Source organism: Centroberyx affinis, unplaced genomic scaffold (genome assembly GCF_046629955.1).
Source record: "Centroberyx affinis isolate AG114_WGS23_722 - 3 ecotype Tasmania unplaced genomic scaffold, CSIRO-AGI_Caff_v1 ptg002854l_1, whole genome shotgun sequence".
NCBI lineage: Eukaryota > Metazoa > Chordata > Actinopteri > Beryciformes > Berycidae > Centroberyx > Centroberyx affinis.
In genome coordinates, this window is record NW_027280990.1 from 23,262 (window position 1) to 48,206 (window position 24,945).

General features: G+C 41.5%; 1 protein-coding gene across 1 annotated transcript; it reads right to left on the reverse strand.

The window, feature by feature from the left end:
- Positions 1-1,948: 1,948 nt before the first annotated feature.
- Positions 1,949-24,725, reverse strand: LOC139658246 (SH3 domain-binding protein 4-A-like). Its single transcript, XM_071536318.1, has 4 exons — positions 24,602-24,725; positions 20,499-22,864; positions 3,183-3,371; positions 1,949-2,173 (listed from the first exon to the last, which is right to left on the reverse strand). The coding sequence occupies exons 1-4, from the start codon at positions 24,723-24,725 to the stop codon at positions 1,949-1,951; spliced, it is 2,904 nt and encodes a 967-aa protein (XP_071392419.1).
- Between the last annotated feature and the right edge of the window lie 220 nt (positions 24,726-24,945).

Consider the following 24,945-nt stretch of genomic DNA (forward strand, 5'->3'; position numbering starts at 1 on the left):
GTAAACATGTTTATAATCCTCAAAATACAGAAAATAAAGTTAAATTCAGCATTGCATGACCTTAAATCCAAATCAAAACACCTGGTAAATGGTTTAACATATAAATTTGAAATGTAAAGTTGGTAGCAATCTATGCTAACTAGCTAGCTAACATTGTCCAATATTGACATAACATTAGCTGTTGTCGAGGGAACAGGATTTTATGTCGGGCAAAGAAAATCTAATGGGCGTCCATGTCCAAAAAATAGGCATCTTTTGTTTTTATAAACACACAAGGTTGTTACAAGCTGGAAATTTCCGGTTTCTGACTTCCAATGGAATGCAGCATAATTACACCAGGTGGAATATGGCGAATGAAGAATGACCATAACTCAATGGAAATCCAAACCAAGAATACACAACAATAACACTGTTGATAATACATTAATTGTACTGTTCTGCAAGTATAAAAAAACAGAAGTATATCTTGCATAAACTGATATACCTTTACTGCATGGACTGACCATTGAGACCATGTGAGGCTAGCACTGGGCTAATTGTTTTTGGCAAGCAAATGACTGTCAAATGTTGAAGTACCAATGTATGAAACCACTTCTCGTCCATTTTGACTGAAAAAAATATCTTGATAGCTTTAAAAAAGTCTGTTATGCCTCCTTTTGTAGAAAACTTTAGCAAGAGTCAGTCTACAAATAAAAATTGCCTGTTGGAAATGGAGGGAAAAGTTCTTTATCTTTGAACTTTGGCTTGGTGGACTCAGCGAAGGACCGACCACAGGCTAGATGATGGCGGCGCTCACCAACATGGTGGACCGTGAATGTGCTCAGTTTAGTGTGGGGTTAAAATCAACCTGCAAAGACGATGGAGTGGTCAAAGTTCACGGTACATATGGTTAAGTAGTGTAGTGTCCGAGGTGAAGCCGTCCTGAGGGCGAAAGAGATCGAGATAGGCAAAGGGCAAGATACAGAGGTACAGATATATTTCAGAAGTGAAAGAGACAGAGTGAGATGGAAAGACAGTGACATAGACGGACAGAAAAAGTTGGAGAGACAGAAAGAGAGTGAGACAGAGATAGAGAGCAAGACAAGTTAGAGAGCAACTGTAGTTGCAGAAAGAGTGAGATGAAGAAAGTAGACAGAAAATCATTGAGGCAGAAAAAGAAAGTGAGAGAGTGATACAAAGAAAGAGCAAAAGAAAAAGAGAGTAACCCTAACACAATGCGATATAGTGACAAGAAGAGATCAAAAAGAGTGACGGAAAGATTGAGAATATTGAGATAGAGAAAGAGAGAGACAAAGGCAGGGAGAGAGTGAGATAGAAAAGTGCGACAGAAAAAGCAATCAAGAGATAGAGACAGTCATTCAAAGAGTGAGATGAAAATAGAGCAAGACAGAGAAGGAAAGAGGCAGATGGAGAGAACAAGAGCAAAAGAAAACAACAAAGGACAAAAAACAGAAAGACAGGCCAATCCCACAGTCTCGAACACACACCATCGAATCGAAAGCGGCCCGATGGTGTGTCTGCCTCGGAACGTTTAACGAACCAATCCGAGTGCCTCCATGCTACCAGTCCAGGACGCCGATCCAGCACGGCACCATCCAAACACCTCCGAACCCCGCCAACCTGGATGGACGTACAGATCGTACCGCTGAAAAGTGGCCTTGCCCAGAGGGAGGCTGATGCAAGCCTAGAGGTTAGAGAGACCGTCCTGAAACCAGACAGTCATGGGTTTGATCCGTGGTTCCCATACCAGGATCAAACAAGCGTCCTTGACCAAGCCGCTGAACGTCCGCCTGCTTCCTCACTGATAAGTCGCTCCGCATGCGAGCGTCAACTAAACTCCGTCCACGAAACCTCAGGACCGAGAAGAACTGAGCTCCAGAATCTTCCGCTGCGAGCCGAAGACGATCCTCGCATTGTTTTTTAACGTTTTTTGGTGGAAGGAAACTGTTCAGATTGCAAAATCGCCGTGGCCGGTGGGGCAGAAGGCGGTGCTGCGGAGCGTGTCGAGGCAGTTGACGAGGATGAGCGCGCCGGTCAGGTGCTTCCAGCGCTTGGTGATGGGGTTCCTCATCTTGTCCAGGCCGAGGTGGAGCTCCTGGATCACGTCGCGGTAGCTGTCCCCGACGTGGGCCGCCCACGTCAGCAGGAAGTCGTAGGCCGGCTTCCACATGGACTGAAGGGGTTTTGATCGGGGAAGGGAGGGAAAGGAGGAAAAGGTACAAAAGGCGTCAGTTCGTGCATTTATATTCAATTTGCTTTGCCCCAAGAAGTTCTACTGTTACTGTGGTAGAACTTTGCACACCATAATAAAGCATAACCTCCGGCCATTTTTGACTTGGACCCTATTTTCCCATTATTTTTCAACATACTGACCGATTCTTGTCAGTTGCTTCACTATAGAACTACTTTTGTAGCTCTGGGTTCATCTCTCCAATTCAGCCTTAACTGCTTTTCCAGTTAATTTTTGGAGAGTCCATCGGCCTGAAAATTAACTGCAAAAGCACCCAAAGCTTTTTCAACAAATTGACGTTCACTTTGTAATGAGTCATGTCAGTATGAAGATCTAAATGAAAACTATATATTTACCAAAACTTTATTGGCTAATGGTTGTTTCCCACCCCTGGCTAAACGTGTCTTAATGTTTAAGTAAAATTTGGACCTTATAGGATCTTTTCAATTGACTTTTTAAGACCTCTTTAATGCCAGTTAGAGTGAAACATAAGACCAATAGAAATAAATGTGAAAATAAAAAGAACTTTCGCCCTATAAGTTAAATCATGTCTGCATGGCTTGGATGATTTCTCACCTCAAAACAAACCGTGAAACCATTTTAAAGACTTCTCAAACTGAATTTAAGACCTAAAATACTTTAACTGTTGTCAAGACCTGAAGTTTACATACTATGATAAACAGAGTCTAGATGAAGCTTTAAGACATTTCCTGCCCTGATGAAGACCTTATGGTCAAAAGGCATTGGCTCTAAGGCATGACAATAAAGGCTTTTTAAATTTCCAGCTTTTAGTGTCTTCCCTCCTTCGACTTCGACAGCTCAAGAGTTTACTTTTTCACACTGGAGGTTTTCAATCTTAGAGCTAGTATTTGAGTTTTCTGAAGATTTAAGACGTTTTAAGACTTTTTCAGGACCTGTAGACCTCCTGTGGTGGTAAGTCCTGGGGTCTCACCTCGTTGTCCAATAGGCCGTTCTTGTCGCGGTGGGGAGCCTCGTAAGCCTCCATCTGCTGCCTGGACACCCGGGCCAGTTTCTCAGCCAGCTCCCTCCACCGGGCCGCCACCTCCACCGCCGTGGTCAACAAGACGAAGTCCAGGACCAGCCTGGCCACCAGACCCTGGCAGTCCATCTTCAGCAACGCCTGATGGCAGATTTAATATATTTATTAATCTATGTGTGTTTATCCATCGATCTGTGGTTCTTTTCACACTGCAGCTGAAAGTAGTGATGAGTCAATTTACTTATGATTGATTTGAATACTTGTGAACAAGTCAAATCGGGTCGCCAACAGAATCGAACTGAATCAAAAATTTGTAGCCCTGAGTGCTGTTGGCTATGAAACTGTAAGTTTTCCAAAGGTGAATTCAATGAACCGGTCCTGAATCGATTCACTATTGTTGGATATCTATAACAACAGAGCCTCAGAATACTAAAATGACTATTTCCAGAGAGTTGGGGATGTACATGCATATCGGACCAGAGCTAGCATTGCTAATTTATCTTTGCCTAGGTGTAAGACTAACACGGGTAAATGTTCTTCTAAGTTTTGTGGTGCTGAGAACTGGAATACGTTATCATTGTATCATCATTAAAAGTAAAATTAACCCACATCTTAGTTAGTCTTCATGTTAGTCTAGGAATAATTTATTTTATTGCGTTGTTTGTTTGTATTAATTGGGTTATTAATTGGGTCATATGTGTTTTTAGTTCGTAATGGTTTGTTGATGAGGACACTGCCTGCCTTGATTTTTCAATCTGCACCATCTTGCCGTTAACACGTCAAGGACCACAATGGAAATAAGTCTGTTGACTTTATTGTGTTATCCATGGCAATCTTAAGCCAAGATGCATTTATTTTTATTGTGTCAATCTTGCTTTCTATTGTTGAATATACTAAACTAAAGATGACCTGAAAGAATAGAATTGGTTTTAAGAATCGGTCTTCCCACCGCGAGCTGAAAGTGTCCAGATTCTGACTTTTTCCCTCGTGTGACAGATGTGATGTTTTGTAGTCTGTAGTTGCATTGAGATTGGCATTTTTTTTGACCCGACCCAAGAGCAGCATGACAAATATAAAAGTTGCACACAAACAAGATACAACATTGTTAAGAGAAAAAAACCTTCCCAATGGTGATGGTATGAATGTATGGAAACCCCCCCTCCCACACACACACACACACACACACACACACACACACACACACACACACACACACACACACACACACGCCCCAGGCTGTTGCTGTATATAATCATGTGTTCTTAGTCAACTAACCTGGTTAAATGAGGGGTTAAAAAAAACTGTGTATTAATAAAACCATCTGACTGGAAAATACGCTGTAGGCAAAGATTTCTTTTTTCTTGAAATGAGGTATTTTTCTGTTTATGGAGACAGTAGGAATGCAGTGTGTGTGTGTGTGTGTGTGTGTGAGTGTGTGAGTGTGTGTGTGTGTCTAGGGGAAATGTTGTGGTACAACTCTTTCAGGACAGAAGGGGTACTGAGAGGGTTCAGCATCTGGATCTCAACTACTGCAATGTCTTACAAACATGCACATACACAATTGCACACACCTGCAAAACTGTCACACACACACACACACACACACACACACACACACACACACACAGCCAACCTCAGAGCCCAAACACACATTATGGGTTCATTGAGGGTTCATCTAGGATCTAAATGGAGCCAATAAGCACCTCAGTGTTCCTCACTAGAAAAAACAATATCCCTTAAAGCCCATAGGAAAGATCTGTTGCTTAACATCACATTTCCTCTGGAGAACTATAGCAATTTAGGATCACTGATATCTGAACTCTTTCTCCTCTTTCTCTTAGGAGCAACAAAGAGATGCACATTTACATCTGCATTCATCGAGACAAATAAAAAAAGCATGAAATCTTATTTGTAGATGGTTACACTCACAGATTCCTGATAGATTTCTGAGAAGTTTCTCCTTACCGACCAAGTAGAAGCTTGATGAAACTTTATGCGAGAAACAAAATGAAAGTGAGCAGCATGACAAACCGGAGTGAGACAATCTAGGGCTCGTTTCTCAGGAGCAGAGTTTCATAATCTCACACTGATTTTAAATAAAACTCATCTAAGTCTAGGAGAAGTAAATGAGAGGAAGAGGAGATCTTATTTAGGATGTTGCTTCCCTCTAGAAGGCGCTTAGAGTAGCATCAATAAATCATTACCACATCATTTTGAGACATTAGCATAAATACCGTAAACAAACAAGACAATCTTACATCGCGTGACACTGGATCGGAATTGGATTCCAGGGTTCCACGAAGAACCCCCATAAGTTAGAAGTCCCTGTAAATACTGTCAACGTCCACCATAGAACCCTTTATGAAGGAGTTCCTCAGGGAGCCTTCTGAGGTTCCCCGCTGGTTGTAAACAAAAACCTCTAAAAGGTTCCTGGAAGGTTCCTGTAATTTTGTATGAGTTACTTTTTAAAATTAGAATGTCATTACTTTTATTTTTCTTTCATATTGTTTTGTTTTTGTTAGCGCAAATGTAAATGTAAAGGGGTTAAAGCAGAAAAAAGTGAACATCCCATCTGGTGCAGACAACATGATGCATTCTACTTGATATAAATCTTGATAAATCTTGACTTCAGGTTTTTGAAGTAGGGAACGCAAAACTACTTTAATGAGTTAACTCTGTAATATAGCCAGTTACTTTTTAAATACTTCTTCTTATTATTATTATTACTACTACTTCATTTTATTCTTCTGCTTTTTTTTCCTCACCTCCCCCTCAATTCCCCATCAAGAGGCATTTTGCTTCTTGCCATTCCGTCATTGCAAATCAGAATTTGTCGTTAACAAACTATCCTGGTTGAATAATGGTTTAAAAAATAATAAAAATAAATAACAAATTACTTTTAAGTTACCCCCTCACCCTTCCTCTCCAGTCACATTAAGTCCGGTCCAGCTGTGTTTCAGCGAACTCTGATCCGTGATTCAGCGCTGACTTCACTCTGCTGCGTCAGAGGCAATCATTTTTCACTACAGCATTTATTTTCCTGTCAGTCTCATTCTAGTCTAAATATGACTGTGTCCACCTACTGAATATATCATTATATATTTATGGCTTTGTTCTGATTTTAGGACGTTGTTGTGTTCAGTGTGGCGTAAAAAGAAAATCCAGCAGATTCTTGGATGTGGACAGCATCTCGTCTGGACAGTAAATACTCACAAGAAACTATAAATACAGACTTTTCCATGTCTCTCTACAGAAAATATGATAAAATAACAGATGATAGAAGTATGACATTGTAAATAATGCACTTTCCACTGCTGCTGACGCTTCAGATCTGCCGTCCGCCTCGAGCCGAAGTCGAGTTAAGATTGATCCGAGTGATGCACGTTCGAGTCTTGAGGGATCGATATCTCACTGCTGTCAGGTGAAAACCTTGTGTGAGATTTGATGAAGATGAAGATGAAGATAAGGGTTGCAGGGTGGACTAGTGGTTAGAGCGACCGTCTCCGTCCTGTCTCTGGAACCACAAAGGCTGCAGGTTCGATCACTGCTACTACAAATGTCAAAGTATCTTATAACAAGTGTTTGTAGTGGCGTTGATGTATAAAAAACTGACAATTCCATTTACTAAACCAAAATTCAGTTCTAACTTCTCAACCTGAGAGAGAGAAATGGCAGCTGGTTATTTGTTCAAAGGCAAAACAGGCAGAAAGGACGACAAATAAGAGAAAGAGATTTACTCTCTTTCAAATGTCAGAGGATGAGAGGAAAATAAATGATAGATATCCAAGTCATGAAAAACAACGTGGAACCTTTAACCAAGAGGAGTCGTGCCATACCTGCACTGAATAACACATTCATGTCTCACCTGGTCGCCACGCACACGCAGTATTGATATTGCACCTCAGGTATTGTGATTGGAAAATTGTGACTGACTTCATTTGCATAAGTGGTTTAAATGGAGAACTGCGCTCATTAAGTAGCTACAGTCCTGAACCCAAACCCAGCCACTCATTATAAATCACTCTGGATGAAAGTATCACCCATGCACCTTAATGGTAAATGTATTCAACACGGTTAGACTGAAATATCGGTTTGGCCTTTAAAATTTTGATTTCAACTAAAATCAGGTGGAACATTATTTTTTCCTCAATGAATAAAGTCTGACAGTATTTTCCTGTTTCAGTCTGATTAATAACTAAATAGCTGGTAATTTAAGCAGGGATTTGCAAACATATGGATGAATTTTTACTATTTATGCAGCAAAAATGTCACAATTTTTGCTATTTGTTGATGTATAATACCCCATAAAACAGAAATGACAAAATATATGCAAAGAGCCTCTGTAATTTAGCAGCTATTTTTGTTAAGCAGCAGCAGTTTGGAGGCTAAATCTACAAGTTACTATGAGGGAAAATGTCATATTGACAAAAGGGCCATTAAAGATTTATTTTAGTTAATTTTATGCTTGGTGTACTGACTCAGCCGGTACGAAAACATATAAATTAACTATTTAGAACTGGATTTAATGATTGCTTTGTATATTTAATGAAACTCCAGTGGTTACAGGAGCAAAATATAATATTTCAACATTGACCAATCCAGCCAAAAAAAAAAAAAAAAAATCACTATTTTCTCCTGCGGTGCCTCGGCTAATTGAACGGAGCTCCAGTGGTTTCTACTGAGTCAGCCTGCACACACACACACACACACACACACACACACACACACACACACATACACATAACATGCACGCACGCATACATGCACACACACATCAGTCTCAGTCTCTAGTTGTCAAACACCAATCTGAATCAAAACGATAACATTTCATGCTGATTTCTCTCTCTCTCCCTCTGTCTCTCGCCCCTTCACTCTCTCTCTCTCTCTCTCTCTCTCTCTCCCTCTCTCGACCACCTGGCCTCCTAATGAGACCTGCTCAGTCTGCTGAATCAGGCTTCACTCGTCTGTCATGACAGGAGGATAAAAATAGAGACGAACCCACTTTCTACACAGATACATACACACTTCAGGGTTCCACTGATATCGTTTTTTTTTAAAGCAGATACCAACAGTCCGCAGTCTGATCTACTGACATTTTGTGAAACCAGCAGAATGTCTTACAACGTAAATAAGATTTTCTGTACACAAAAAGTGAGAGAAATGCGTTTCCCCAGCAGGAGAGGATTAGGAGGAGACAGGACTAGAAACACAAAGTAGTTTGACATGTCAGACTGAACACCGATCAAAATCTTCATATCAACAAATTAAGTTCTGGAAAAAATCTGGGACTTTGAAACCAGGCTCAAGTATAAATGAAGCTGAAAACTCTCCACTGAAAGCAAGAATAATGATATTCCTCTAGTGTTATCCTGTCTTTAAGGAGAGTGGAGCAGGTTTCACCGCAGGTTTTACAGACTGGAATGGTTTCTCTGGTCAGAAGTCGGATAGAAAAATAATAATCAGAGAAGATCCTCCATCGTATCAGAGGTAGACGACAGAGGTGTGATCAAGTCAATTTTGCTCGAGTCCCAAGTCTTGAGGCACAAGTCTCAAGTCAAGTCCCAAGTCTAAATGTAGATTACCAAGTCAAGTCCATGTCATTAACGTCAAGTCCCAAGTCTAAATGTAGATTACCAAGTCAAGTCCATGTCATTAACGTCAAGTCTCAAGTCTAAATGTAGAACAGCAAGTCAAGTCAGAACAAATCAAGAGTCCAGTATCAATTTAATATCTTAAAGAAAACTAAATATCTAGGACTTTTCAATGCAATATGGTTTTAACAGGATAAAAACTTGGTAAGAGCATCATGAGTTTGATTTCTATAATCAGTTTCAACTTCAATAAATTCAATCATTCCATACAAATTCAGAAAACAGAATTTAAATTCAGTCGTCTGCTGGAACAAATCTCATCACTTTCAATCTGAGTCATTTACACAAACACAAGATCTCAAGTCAAGACTTTAGAAACCTTTTCAAGTCATCAAAGCACAAGTCAGAGTCGAGTCCCAAGTCACCAGAACCCAAGTCAAAGTCAAGTCTGAAGTCTTCTCTTCATGCATCAAGTCAAGACTTAAGCTGTTAAAATTGAGACTTGAGTCTGACTCGAATCCAAGTCATGTGACTCGAGTCCCTGCCTCCAGGAGGAACTGAACTGGAGTTTACCATGAATTCTCAGTTCAGTTCATGAATAGACCAAACCTGCCTGATATACTGGCAAACTGATATGTGGCTCTGAACCTAACATGCATATATATTTTATCAGCCTGATGGCAAATTAGCGAAAGTAAAAGATTTTGGCCCGAACATGATCATCTTTTATTCTCAGATTTAATTAGAAACTGCTGGCTGCTGCTCTTGGCCAGTTCTCTTGATTTGAAACACTTTTGACTTCACAAGCGCTTCAATCGCCATCAACCTCGCAGTATAAATACTAATGAGATTCTTCTTCTTCTTCCTCTTCTTCATCTCCCTGTGAGACACGCAGACAAGTCCACTGTCAGAGGTCAGAGGTCAGAGGTCAGCCAGGAGCGACGCTGTCAGCTGCTGTTTTGCCTCCAGCTGGACTCTTCGACATTTTAATTCACATTTCATCTCACACTCTCCTCTCCTTTCACACACGGAGAGGTAAACAGGGAAATTGGAGTTTCTGCTCATTTCCTACATTCCCCATCACTGTAGATGGTTTTCCAGCTTTTATCACAGTAAATATTCATATTGTTTTTCACAGTAAATATTCAGAAACTCTGTCTAAATATTACCAGTTCCTCCCAGTGAAGCAGAGAGCAGCAGTTTAAATCTAGGGCCCACTCCCAATGTCCCCCCTACAGACTGGGCCCTGAGCCCTAGGTATGTTTATATAAATAGCCCTAGGTATATGTTTATATAAATAGCCCTAGGTTTATGTTTTGTAACACTGCAAAGTTTATACTGTGCTAATGGATATAGAAAATACTCTTCATTCTACAAGAAGTTAACCTGCACTACATCATTACAATATGTAACATATGTACAAAAAAAAAAAAAAAAGGAACAGTAGGAGGTACGTTGAAAGCAAACGGTACTTTTAATAAAGCTTAATGAGCACAAATTAGCACATAAAGGCTATATTACATGCTGCTTATATTAGCAGCATCAAACATCCTTCTTAAACGTTTAGGAAAACTTAACTTTCTTTTTTCTGAGCTGTTTATTCTCTTTTAATGTTGCAATATTTTCTCTTTTAACTGCATATTGCATGTAGTTTGATCCTTTCATGCCTGTTTCACTCTAAGTTCTTGTTAATTGTTTTTTTGTGGTTATTTTTCCTTAATTATGTTTTTTATTCTTTTGTATCGGGTGTATTGGCTGATATTTTCCACATACATGAATATTAACGTCACAAACGCTATGAACTGTGGGTAATTCCCTCAAGCAAAGTCTACAGAAATGCGGACTTGCTGAAAGTGTGCATAAAGGACTCATAAAGTCCACCAGTGAGCCCTCGCGCACTTACCGATTCAACAGTTTAATTTTCTGTTTCATGTCGCTGGAGGAGGAGTCTCGTTTTGGTGTATCTGGGTTGTGATTGACAGGAGGCGGGGCCTAACGGAACCACAGAGAACGGCAGCTATTGGTCGAAAGATTTATTTTGGGGAGGAAAACGCGGAAATCAGACACGCAGTGAACCTGAAACTTTAGCTTTAGCTCGCTTTGTCTTACAGGCAGAAATGTAATGTAATGTCTCCAGTTGTTTTCTCTGCTGTTTGGAACTGAATGGGAGTGAATGAGCCAGAGAGGTTTGGGATTTTTTTTTTTTTTTAATATCTTTGATTGTGGTGCAGCAGGTAAAAACTGTCAGAATTAACATGAAAGGCATAAGCAGGGCAACAATGCAGAGAATCCCTTGGAATGTAGCGATATTGGTAAAAACATTACTCATAAGGTAAATAAGTATATTATGGGCTATTTTCTGTCTCTAATTCAATCTATAACCTTTATCAACACACTCACTGACAAATTAGCAAAGATGCAATCTAGAAAAATGAATTTGTCGCGTTTGGTGCAATTTGGCAGATTTGGGAAAAATGCCGATGTGGCTCTTCCATGACTTACTGTGACTTGGTAAATAGATAATATTTACCATAAATAACTGCACCAAATCTCAGCTAACCGCTCCTGTTGCTGCTGTGACAGCTCAACGCGTTTTCTGTAGCTATAGTTGTGAATTTTAACTTTAACTGTAATTTCAGTTTGCTGATAAGTTATGATTTTTGCCCGTTTAGACCGATAACATGGCTGGATAGACAGAGATCTCAACTATAGCTCGCACCCATATACGTGAAAGGCTTTTAAAGTAAAACATGAGCGAGAACTCACATCACACTGGAGCCTTAACTCTGTCTTTACAGTCTGGACTTGTTCTCTCTCTCTGTTTGTGGCGTTTGAGGTTCAGTCTGGTAAAATCCTCACATTTACTGACGGGGCGTCTTTCTGCCAAACAAGCTTCACTTCCAAAAGCTTTAACTAGGAAGGAGGGAGGGAGGGAGGGAGGGAGGGAGGCAGCTGATAGGACTGACAGGTTGGAGAGAGAGAGAGAGAGAGAGGGGAAGAAAGGTAGAGAGAAATGAGAGAGAAACAAACTAGAGAAATAGATTAGGATAGACAGACAGACAGGAAGAGAGAGAGGAGAGAGAGAGAGAGAAAGAAAATATTCAGGTTCCTTGACTTTTTTCACACTTTGCTGAGCTATTAAGCGATTTCAAAATGCATTTATTCAGGGTTTTTATGCAAAGCGCTCCGTTCTATCATCGTGAAAACACAACTGCAGAAATTCACAACGTGAAAACGAGCACAACATGGAATATACGGTTCATTTACGGATGACATCAGAGTCCAAATCTTGAGGGTTTTGAATAAAATCGGGTCGATTTAAAGCATCGCAGGGAGAATCTGCAGCGTCTCGGTCAGAGGAAAAGGACTTTGTGGTTTCGGCTGATAAAACGTCTCGATTTTCCCTAAATTATCTCTCCTGCTGCAGCTTTAACACACTGTTCTGCATCAGGTGCCTCTGCCTCTCTGACACTTCTACTGTAGTAGAAGTACTGCTGCTTTACTGATATTACACCAGAGGTGGAATGTAACTAAGTACATTTACTCGAATACTGTACTTAAGTACAATTTTGAGGTACTTGTACTTTACTTGAGTATTACCATTTCACGCTACTTTATAGGGAAATATTGTACTTTTTACTCCACTACCTTTATTTGATAACTTAAGTTACTAGTTACTTTGCAGATTCAGATTATTAATACAAAATATAATCAACTAATAAATTGTGATGTATTATTATAGATTACTGTAAGCTACCCAGCAGTATATAAAGTAGTGGAAATCAGCCCCACCTTTTCCAGCTGCAACATTAAAGTGATGCTTACACATGAATGCATCAATAATTATAATTCAATAATATAATATATACTGTATTATTCTGAAATGGGCCATTCTGCATAATGAGTACTTTTACTTTTGTTGCTTGAAGTACATTTTGATGCTAATACTTTTGTACTTTTACTTAAGTAACATTTTGAATGCAGGACTTTTACTTGTAACAGAGTATTTTTATACTGTGGTATTTCTACTTTTACTTAAGTAAAAGATCTGAGTACTTCTTCCACCACTGTATTACACTAAAGTAGAAGTAAAAGCACTGGTGTAAAGATCTAGAGTAAAGGTTCCTGAGTTCCTCTTTAGAACAGAGAACGTTGTCAGCTGTGATCTTTTCCATGTGACTCTAACAGGAGAGAGGACAGAGTTCACACTGGATTCTTTTCACTGGAAACATTAGAAACGACAAAATAAAGTGCAGAAACAAAGTAAAGTCAGATTCCTCTTCTCACTGTGAATGGATCCACAGTTTGTCAGCTTACGTCGATCCGGTTTCTGCTGCTGATGGAGAGACGCAAGATCCAACAGTAACTAGAGTAAATGTAATCAGTTACTTTCGCCCGCAGCTCCGGTTAATTTATGAATAACTTCACTTTACTGAGCTGCAGATTTTTCACACTGCATGTTCTGGGTTTATGAGTGAGGCCCGAGGTTCGGTCGTGTTTTCCAACTCATAAATGTGAATTAGCGGGTCGGTTTTACAGTTTGATCATTTAAATGTCCTGGAAGCAATTCACAAAAACACAAAAACTACCACCTGCTGTAGTCAGATAGTATATTTTGGTTGATACGTGTCATATGTGGAAAAATATTAAAACTGTTTCAGCACATGTTGCATGTTTTCATAGCGTATTTCATGCTGCAATGCTGTTACTGTTGAGTTTTATGACTGAGGGCCTTTGGTTTGGATGGGAGTCAGCAGGCGGGGGATTGATTACGTTTTCCCCTTTTAGCCCGCCCCTCTCTCTCTCTGACATTTCTCTCCCTCTCTGTCGTTCTCTCCTCTCTCTCCAACTTCTCTCTCTCTCCTCTCTCTCTCTCTCCTCTCTCTCTCTCTGCTCTCCCTCTCTCTCTCTCTCTCCCACTCTCTCCCTGTCTCTCTCTCTCCCTGTCTCTCTCTCTCTCTCCCTCTCTCTCGCTCTCTCTCCCACTCTCTCTCTCTCCCTCTCTCTCTCTCTCTTTCTCTCTCTCTCTCTCAATTCAATTCAATTTGCTTTATTGGGATGAATGTCATAACAACAAATTGCCAAAGCGTCTCAGGACAATCAACAAAAGGACAGAACTGATCTAACAACAAAGTAACAGTGGATACATTACTGAAAAGACACAATCAGTTATGCTAGTAAAATAAATCACATAAGATACTGACAAAGCAAGAACAGTATTAAAATAATAGTTATAACAATTATAACAATACGTTGTATTGTAATTGTACGTATTGTTATAATCCCTCTCTCTCTCTCTCTCTCTCTCTCTCTACCTCTCTCTGTCAATTCAATTCAATTTGCTTTACTGTCTTTTTCTCTCCCTCTCTCTCTCTCTGTCTCTCCCTCTCTTTCTCTCCCCCCCTCTCTCTCTCTCTCTTTCTCTCCCTCTCTGTCTCTTTCTCTCCCTCTCTCTCTCTGTCTCTCTCCTCTCTCTCTCTCTGTCTCTCTCTCTCCCTCTCTTTCTCTCTCCCTCTCTCTCTGTCTCTTTCTCTCCCTCTCTGTCTCTTTCTCTCCCTCTCTCTCTCTGTCTCTTTCTCTCCCTCCTCTCTCTCTTCTCTCTCCCTCTCTGTCTCTTTCTCTCCCTCTCTCTCTATCTCTCTCTCTCCCTCTCTTTCTCTCCCCCTCTCTCTCCCTCTCTCTCTCTGTCTTTCTCTCCCTCTCTCTCTCTCTCTTTCTCTCCCTCTCTCTCTCTGTCTCTTTCTCTCCCTCTCTGTCTCTTTCTCTCCCTCTCTCTCTCTGTCTCTTTCTCTCCCCCTCTCTCTCCCTCTCTCTCTCCCTCTCTCTCTCTGTCTCTCTCTCCCTCTCTCTCTCTCTGTCTCTTTCTCTCTCTCTCTCCCTCTCTCTCTCACCCCCCCCCCCCCCCTCTCTGTGTGGATCTATTATTGAGCGAGTCTCTCCTGTTCTTTCAAGCCGCTCGGCTCCGTCCTTCTCGTTGTCTCTGGCTGCGTAACGCGATCCGCAGCGTTAAAAGATCTGCCGCAGGTCAATGCCTCCTCCGCTCACGTTTCACATGGGAACAGCTGCCGGCTCGCATGGGGGGGGTGGGGTGGAGGGTGGGGGGGGGTAGGGGGGGTAGTAACTCTGTTCTGGTGTAACTCTTACAGGTTTTATTCTTTCTTCTCAGGCGTTTCGCTCACACTCCTATCAGAGCGAGAAGCATCAGAGAGGCCAAGATGCAGCTGTTTCTCCATGATTTTTCCCAAACCCACTTTCTGTACAAACCAGCGTTAAATGTTCCAAACTGATGCAAGAAAATAATCACTAGTCATCAGTCATATTGACAGCGTGTTTGTCTTCTTCTCAGGCGGTTTAGCTCTCACTCCTGTCCAGAAAAAGAAGCACCAGAAAGGCCAAGATGCATTCAGGTGACGGCCGAAATATCTTTCAAACTGAGTTTTCCTAGACCGCTTTCTGTAAAAAAACAGTGTTAGATTTTCCAAATCATGCTAGAAAATAGCAGTTCTATTAACATTTACCTCCTTCAGCTGACAGGCCATTTGTCTTTCTAGTGTTAATGTTGTATAATTGTACATCTTGATTTCATTTTTCAGTTAATAATCATATAATATCGGCATATCAGGAATAGTAGAACATTTCATTTCAATTAGAACGTCCACTGAGGTTGAAAATGTCAAGATGTTGATGTAAGATGCAAAAAAACGAATAATAATTGACTCATAATCTGGATTAAAATGGAGATCACAATATCTAGCAGAATGATAATTATTATCATAATAATAAGTGCAGCCTTACAGTGAGTTAAACAGTAAAAGAGGCTTCAGTTCCTGGATCAGCAACATTACAAGCAACCAGAAGTAAGGAGGTAAAGGGTCAAAGGTCACAGCTGGTGTTTCTGGTGAAGGAAGAAGCTTTTCCCCTTGTGTTCAGACTAAAGAGGCTTGAATCCGTAGCTTGGACACACTGGCATAACATATTGTGCAATGTGAGTCTTTATCCAGCCACATAACAACTGAATTACACAGTTCTAGTTTATAACAGCTGATAAATTAGTGTGTAAAGAGTGTGAATCAGGGTTTCACTTCCTCAGATAAAGACTAGAATAGAAAAAGAATGAAAGCCTTGTTCTCAAACTCGAGGCTTTTCAGCCCGAGGTGCTCAACTCTGAAATGTTTTATTGAGTAACAATTATATAAGACAGGCTGTTTTTGCTAGAGGGAGGAGGGGGTGGGGGTGCGGGGGGGTGGGGGGGGTGGGGGGGTTCAGTATCTCAGGCCGGTGTGACTCATCGGACCTTGATCCTGCAGCTTGGTGACAAACTCACTGAGCCCCGCTGCATCTTGGGGAAAAAAAAAACGCTTTTAATCTGCGTTAAAGAGCGGAGACACACGCTCATCCCAGTATGGATTGGTTTTTAGCGGCTGCTGGAGTGAAGCAGCTCAAAATGGATTAAAAAAAAAAAGAAAAAAGAAAATTGAGATTTTTTTTCAACTATTGTACGACGTTTGAACCGCAGCTCTTCATCAGGAGACGGACACCTGGCTGCTTCCTGAGCCAGACGCCTGATGAAGACAGAGGGTCGAACCGCTGAACAGCAGCTGAATGGAAGCAGTTCTCCTTTTTAATCAACATTTTTTAATCCATTGATCCAGGGAAACCTGACTGAGCCCCAGCTTCTCCTCCAGCACCGCTCTGCTTTACGTTCACACACTGGGAGCGGACCAGTGCAGCCACAGTCTGGTACTGGTCACCACTAGGAGGCTGACGGCAGGTTAACCCTCCTGTTATGTTCGGGGTCAATTTGACCCAATTCAACATTTAACGTCTCTAAAAACAAGATTAACATTATTTTTTCAGCTTGATGACTTTTCCTTAATGGGGAAAACTGGTAAACATTAAATTTAACATGATGATGCGTTTTCAAGCTCCTGTATACACTTGTATACAACACTAGCCTTATAAAACCCACAGAAAATATAAAGGTTTTACACATATTTTCTTTCTCTTTGTTTTGACTGATAACTCTTAAACAACATTCCCATGCTTTAGGGCCCTAACATGAGACACACAGTTTTATCAAGTTTTTATAGTTTTATCTCACCTGAAGATTTTCTGCAGCTCTTTGAAAGACTATTTTGGTGACTAATTTACTTCTTATTGGTGGGGTTTTTTTCATCATTGACTAACTGCTATGTGTTTACTTGCTGATGTTCTGAAGTGTAAACTGGGGTCACTTTCAATTACAATCAGGAAAAAGGACATTTGTTAATGAGTAGAAGAGTACAAAGATAGTTGTTGGTATAGTCTGCTGTCTACATGTACAGTGATAATCTCTGTCAAGATGTACTGGGATGATACTGATAGTGCTGGGTTGATATCAAATATCATTTTCTTGATAAAAAATTCCAAGTATTCCAAGTATTCAGGCCTTTCCCTCCTGGAAAAGCCTCTGAAACAGCATGTAGAGCATCATAGGACACTAAAACAGCAGCTCTTTGAGGCAGAGAGCTCTGGGAGACATTACTCCTTTAAATGAAGAATTGATTTACAAACTAGAAATAACCGCATCACGGTTGTATGCCTCCGCCATCCAATCATTGCAAGGACAGTCTTTACTTATTGAACATATATAATTAATGTGATTATTAGGTCAACTTAAAGGATTTTGGTGTCTGCAAAAGTAAGTGACAGCACTTCCACCGTTTTTTGTAGAATGACCCAAGATCGTTTTCTCAGCTACAGTGGTAAGCAAAACATTATGATGTCACAGTGAAGTTGACCTTTGAACTTTTGGATCTAAAACGTCATCACTTCGTCATTTTATCCTATTAGACATTTGTGTGAAATTTTGTCATAATTTTCATTTTGTCGGTGTCGAGGTGGACGATATCTGATATTTAATAAAAGGCCAATATCGACCCCATATATCAGTCTAACCCTAGTTTTATTGTGAAACTCTATAAGTTATGGACAAATCTTTGCACCAAAGTCACCAAAACAAACTCCTGCACCTTTACTGTCCTTGGTGATGAAAGTTTCTGAATGTTTCTGATTCAGAGTTCAGAGTTCAGACGAAGTGTGTTGGATTTTAATAACGGACACCTGAGCACATCCCTTGCTTTATGCTCCAGTAACGAATTTGAAAAAAAAAAAAAAGAGCAGTGGAGCTCAGTGGAGTCAAGGATAGAGGCGGTTTGAAAGAGAAGAAAGCCAAGTCTCTTTATGTGCAAACAGACAGATACAAAGCCTGAGCAGCAGGAGTTAAAGGTGGCTAGAAGAATAAAGGCCTTTCATCCAGATTTTTTGCACATAAAAGCTTTTTTACACATAAAAGCTTGCCTTGGCTTTGGACCGACTGGGTTGCCGGTCGGGTCACATGGCTGATGGCCAAACAGGGAAGAAATGTTTTTCAGATAAGTTGCTTAGGATGACAGTGCCAGATATAAATGCCTAAAATGCAAATGTAAATGAGTAACTACATTACATTACATTACATTACATGATGTCATTTAGCAGACGCTTTTCTCCAAAGCGACTTGCAGTAAGTACATTTTGTCAGCAGTAGTCAAACGTATTGACCACACAGTAACTCTCTCCTAGTGCTGAAACAATTAGACGATTAATTGATTAGTTGACTGACAGAAAGTAATCTATTATAATTTTGATAATCAATTTTTATCACCAGCTGAGTTTTAGTCATTTGTCAATTAAAAATACATTTGCTGGTTACAGCTTCACAAATGCGAAGATTTGCTGTTTTTCTCTGTTTCATATCATTATAAAATCAGACGATTATTTTTATAAATGATTAGCCTAATTAACTAATTGAAAAAATAACAAATAGATTAATCTATAATGAAAATTTAAGTAAATTTTTTGGCTGCTGGTCAGACTAAATAAGCAATTTTAAGAAATTACTTCGGGCTCTGATAACTTCTGGCGGGCTTTTGTCATTATTTTTCACATTTTTAGACTAAATGATTAATCGGTTAATTGAAAATAAATGAAAAATGACAATAATTAGTTGCAGCCCCACTCTCTCCCCTCCCTCAACAACTGCTGTCAAAGTGCCATTTAGCAAGGCAGCGAACCCCCAGCTGCTCCGGCATCAAACTGCGGTCGCACTGGGAATCTCTCAGGTTAAATTTGTGAACGTGAAGCAGGTCGAAAAGCACATGAACGCTCCATCAACTTCCCCTGGATAAACAGAGGCTAGAAAACGTACTTTGCTGAAGTACTTTCTGAGTAATGGTGTTGGGCGAGGAAACGTCTCGGGACTGTCCCCCCCCCCCCACCCCGCCCCGCAGGGTGCCCAGACTGTCGGGGAAGAAAAACCCAGGCAGCTGAGGGAGGCTGCATGCGTTCGCTTGACAGAGTTGTTGTTTTTTTTTTTTCTCCAGGACCGCAGATGGCTGTTAAGTTTCAGCGCTGTGCTTGCCGTTGGAGGATTTTCTCCCCGTTTTTCATGTGATTGCTGTTCCCACTGTGAGCCACCTCAGGCTATAAGGCAAGTTGTTTACCATACATGTGACTGAGCATAAGAACTCAAATCCATCCAGCTTGCACTCAAACTGTGTCACATTGTCCGAGAGACGTCACGTCGGAGGCTGATGCAGCGGGTAGAGAAATCCCCCTTGAATGCACTAATCAAGCTAACAGTGAATAACTTGGATTTTGTTTGGGGGTTTTTTTTAGCCGTCACAAGTCTCAAGGAATGATCTGGCAAGCCGCTGAGGGATGAGGAATTACAACTTTTCTCTTGCAAAATCTTAACTCAGTTCTACTGTGCATCATCTGAGGAATAAAAAGCTGTTGCTGCAGTTGTTAGTGCAGGACAGTTTTCTTTAACCTTTATCTATGCAGTAAATGTTTTGCTGAGCATGCAGGCTTTCTCTCAGCACTGCCCTGCTTCATATTCAGCAAAGGTGCAGACAATCCCACCTGGGAGCTGCCCAGTAAAACTACAGTCTTCTGCTGTTGGCCTCTGAGCAGCTCCACCAGAACAGTTTAAATGCCTTGCTCAAGGGTAGTCGGAAGTTGTTGAGGGAGAGGAGAGTGTTACTCATTCAGTTTCCCTGCCCAGCCTTTCTGTGTTAAAACACAAAGCCTGGACACCCAAATGTCCAACATTCATGCCATTGTATGCTCAAATGTGTAGGACTAGGCTTTGTATTGCTGTATTGGCTTATACTGTAAAAGCCTACATCTTGTTGTATGTATTGGCATTGCATTATATTGGTATCACACTGTTTTTTATTGGCTTTTGCTGGTTCCTGAGTAACATTTATGTAATCATGGAATTTATTGTTTTTCCTCCGTTTTTATGGACTGTCTGTTTTATGTTTGCTGTGGGATCTGTCTTTTATACACATGTGAGCAATCCATTTTCCACCTTGGGGATTAATACATTTTATCTGTCAATCAAAAATCCAGTAGGATTGGTTTCTTTTCAGGAAAACATAAAATGGAAGAGAATAAAGAGAGATTCGGATTCAGGTGATTGAAAACAGCAACTTTACAGTCACAAGTACACTTCTCTAACCTTTAGGCTTCTGGCAGTTGACTGGGGGATTCTATGATGATTACCAGTGTAGTATTATGGCCTGATACTGAGGTGGGAATACACCTTACACCCAGGTATGCACACATACACACGCACACACTCTTGCAGACTTACCATCATGAGTTCCCTCTGAAAGGACTTCCTCTCTTTGTTCTCCATGTTGGTACACTCCTCTTTGAGTTTCTCCAGAACCGACGCCACCTTCTCTGGCTCATTGTCCAGCTCTGTCCGGCAGAAGTAATTCAACGGCAAATTCCCGTACCCAAGAGCATCGGCAAATGCCCTCCAGTTGCCCACGTTCTCCATTAGAACCGTCCTCACAGAGGCATAGATGTACGTGAGAAATTTGCAAGGCTTCAGGATCTGCTCCAGGAGCAGAGTGGTGGTCAGGTCTGGCCCACACCAATAAATGGGCTTTACCTTCCCCAGAACCAGAACGTTCTTGGCGTGGACGAGCCCTGTCTTTCCCTGATAGTATCCAATGTACCACTCTTTGGTCCACAGCTGCCCTCGCAGTTTGATTTTCTCCTCGCTCAGCAAAGCGATTATGTCTCCCTTCTTGTATTCCAACAGATAGGTGCTCTTGTGCTGCCTGATCACTGTTTTGATCAACTTGCCGAACTTTAGGTTGGTGACGCACCGGTCCTGAAACTGTGGGTATTTGGAAGTGACAGCCAGGGGTGAGAGGACAATCTTATCCACCTCTTTCTTCTTCAGGAACCTCCTCTGGCCCGTTATCCTCGCTCCGCTCTTCGGTGGCGGTTGCGGGGTTTGGACGCAGAACTGGGCAAGGATGCAGTCGAGGGCATCTTTGACCTGGACCCTGAGAGTAAAGTCTGAGATGCTGTTGGGGTTGTGCGACGTTATCATGTACAGGAGCCGGCTGACCTTCCCCAGCTTGACCTGAAATCCCCGAATCACCACAGCTCCTTCACTCTCCTTCACCTGGTAGTTGGACATGTTGGAGTACAAGCCCACCTGGAGGTCCTGAGGGTATCCCAGCACAAACTGGTGCTTCCCCCACAGCTGGAGGGCCACCGGTGGGGTGGAGCAGGCTTGCCGGCCCACCTCGTTCACCAATAAAGTCTTGGGGGCGCAGTCGTGCCCGAACATGGCAACAACTGTCTTGAAGGATGGGTGAATGTGCTTGGGTCCGTAGACGCCTAAAGTCACTTTCTTCTGTACATGGTCCCAGACAGTGGTGTTGTGGCTGATGTACTGCGCCTGAACAACAACAGCCACGTACATACAGGGCTCCAGATTATCCAGCTGCACCTGGACTGTGTCCTTGTAAATGTAAGCGTTAGGGATAGGTGTGTAGGGGCCTTCTTTGCAATCACTTCGAACGCAAAGTACCTCAGCGTTGTGACCGCTCTCCCTCTTCACCGTCACCGATACTTTCATCTCCAGTGTGATGAAAGACTTGGTCTCCATGTTGCTGAGCTTGATCTCCACCACGGGGCTGACGGTGGAGCAGTGGTCACTGTTGAGCTCCAGAGGAGGGTCCAGTAAGGCTTTCATGGAGATCTGCTGGTTGTCTCCATGGGCAACGTGGCCCTCGGGGATGTGCACACTGATGTGTGTGTCCGGCAGCTGAACAACCCCTCCGTTGCTGTCCAGTCTGCACACAATGTTAGTCTCCACCGGCTGCGTCTGGCCCCACCCGGGGCTCTGGCCCAGGGAGTCGAGGTCATGGCAAGACCTGGCCAGCTTACGGTGGTTCAACCATGCAGTCCTGAAGTCCTCCCTGCTCTGAAACTGCTCCGGTGAAGGAGCCTTAAGTCCCGTGAAAAACCCAGACGAGGGCAAGGTTGGATTAGACTGAGCCTGCAGGATGGACAGTTCTGAAAGACTGTAGGAACGTTTACTCCTGAAGAACGGGTTATCCCTGTGGAGGCTCTGTAAAACCTCTTGGTTCGGGCTGGTGGGGGATGTTGTACTGATAACGTTGCAGCTGCTGAACCCATTCGTGATGATTGTGCTAGAGTTAAAGTTGGGGCCAGAGGAGGGAGAAGCCAGTGTGTCAAAGAGAATAAGATCTGCTGAGTTCCTTACACCTTTATCCTTGCAGTTCTGATCTAACGGACCACAGCCGTTGATAAAGGGGTTCACAGAGAAGGGATTGCTGTTGTAAGACAGAGTGGGTTTAAGAGTCACCCCTGTCCACTCCCCCAGGCCTCCAAACTCCCTCGACCCCTCCTCATTGCCCTCCCCGAGGCTGTCAATCATCCCGCTGTCACTGAGCGAAGAGTTTCTGAAGCTGACTGGCTGAACGTAGGCCGATGGGATGTAACCCATTTCCGTGTTGTTGTGGGCGTACCACCACTCTCCACCTGACGTGTCCAGCACATAGAGGTGATCACCTTTGGAGAATTTCAGTGTGGTGAAGCTGCTGGGGCAGTAATCCTTTATGGCAACTACTTCCTGTGCAGCTCCATAGGAGGCAGAAGTGTCCAACCTTAAGGCACTGGGGGAAGGCACTGAAACAGAAAAATATATTAGCATGATACACTACTAACCACCTATTTCACCCCCATCCCAATGACTATGTCTTTGTTTTTGCTGCTGTCCTCTTCTTTTCTTTTGTAACATTGTTGGTGTCTTTTATTTGTCTTGATTGTGAAGTATTTTGTAATTCTGTTTTAGAAAAGTGCAATACAAATAAAGCTATTATTATTATTATTATTATTACTCCAATAAGAGTATAGTCCTGGACACAGCTTGAGTGCAGGAACATTGTCTTTAAAATTGTTTTTCATGTTTATATGGACACTCTGAACTCCTTCGTGTCTTGCACCCAATTACTAATTGACTGATGTTTCAATTATGAGTCTTTTTCAAATTCCAAGTAAAATTATTGAACAATGTTTTTCACATAGAGGGTGGCAGTAGTCGAGGTCAGAGATGCTTGAGACCATAAGGCTGAGAAATTTTGGCCCAGGAAAATCAATGAGAAATGTTCTTCCCTCCCTCAAAAACTAGTGTTATGGTGCCATTAAGCAATTACTGTAGTGCTTTATAATTTATAGTTACTCTAGTTGCTCTGTTGCAAACACAAAGACTGGTTGTACTAAGCAGCTCTCAGTTCTGAATGTAATTGGCTATGTGAGTGTGAATCAGAGCATAGCTAAATTTTTTTTGTTACCTTTATCTCTGGATAAATAAAGGTAACAAACAAATCGATTCCCTTTAAGAACACAGTGTCTTGTGCACAGCTGAAGGTCTTGGAGTTGCTGGCAAATTAAAGGAAAACAATGTTCTTCCATTGACTTGCTTCAATTATTTTTAATTATTCACAATGCAACTAAAAACACTAGAGTGAGCAATGCCTTTCAGAAGACTAGATATAAGCAGATGAATTGCATCATTTCCTATTTTTAGTTCACCTCATTAGTATATGGAACATGTAAGTGAACAGACAGTAAAGAGAAAGATCCAGAGGGGGAAGAGTACTGTCTTCCACCAAGGAATGAAGAATTTCATCCCAAATGATTTGGGGAAAAAATAACATGAACTCTTGCAAAAGCACAAAATTAAAACAAATTATGACCCCCTTTTTTTAAAGGACAGTTGGTAACTGAAGTCACTGGCTAGCAAAATGACAATACTTAGATAGATAATGTAAATTTTAGAGATACTGATTGATTAACTTGGTATAATGGTATTTTTAAAATGAAAACTGGAAAAAATGACAAGCTGTCCAGTGATTTTCTCTTGGTTCCAGTCCTATCAAACTTTCATGATATTTTTAGTCAAATTCTCTCACTGCACTGGCAGATAATCTGCTGGTTTCAATAATTCAATTTCACTTGATTCATGCCATTATGACTTCTTTCAATAAATCATCATAAAACAATGAAGAAAATCTGGAAACAAGAAACTTTCTCCAAGACAATTTCACTTTTACCAAGTAAATGTCCTGAAACAAGTTACATTCTCCGGGAAAAAAAAGTCACATTTGTTGAAACCAGTAAAATTATCTGCCAGTGCAGTGAGATGATTTCACTAAAAAAATCCTAAAATAAGCTTGATGAGTCTGGAGACGAGAGAAAATAACTGTCTAACAAGTCTGTCAGTTTTTGCAGTCTACTCTACAAATATAAGCATTCAAATCAATCAAAACAAACAAGTCAGACAAAAAAATCAATCAATTTTAAAAAGTTCTATGAACAATAGATAGAAAACCAGTGTGGCTACACCTGGGCTAAACCACTGACCTTTGACATCGGTGAGGCTGACCCCGGTGACCCCCTCGCTGAGGTCGATGAGCGTTCCCTCGGACTTGCAGCGGGGGAGGATGTGGTTGTTGTTGGTCACTCTGATGATCCGATGGGCAGCCATGGCCGGTCCGTATCGCAGCGCTCGCTCATTGGCAGCTTCCCATCTGGACGGGAGACAGAGAGAAACAGGAGTTCAGGAAGTGGAACTGACCGACCCATTTCAATCACATTTGCATTTTAGTCATTTGGCTGACACTCTTATCTAGAGCGACTTACGAGTGCAACAGTGGAAAAAGCTTAATTTTCTAGATCGCTAACACAGTTAAGGAATCCAATCAGTC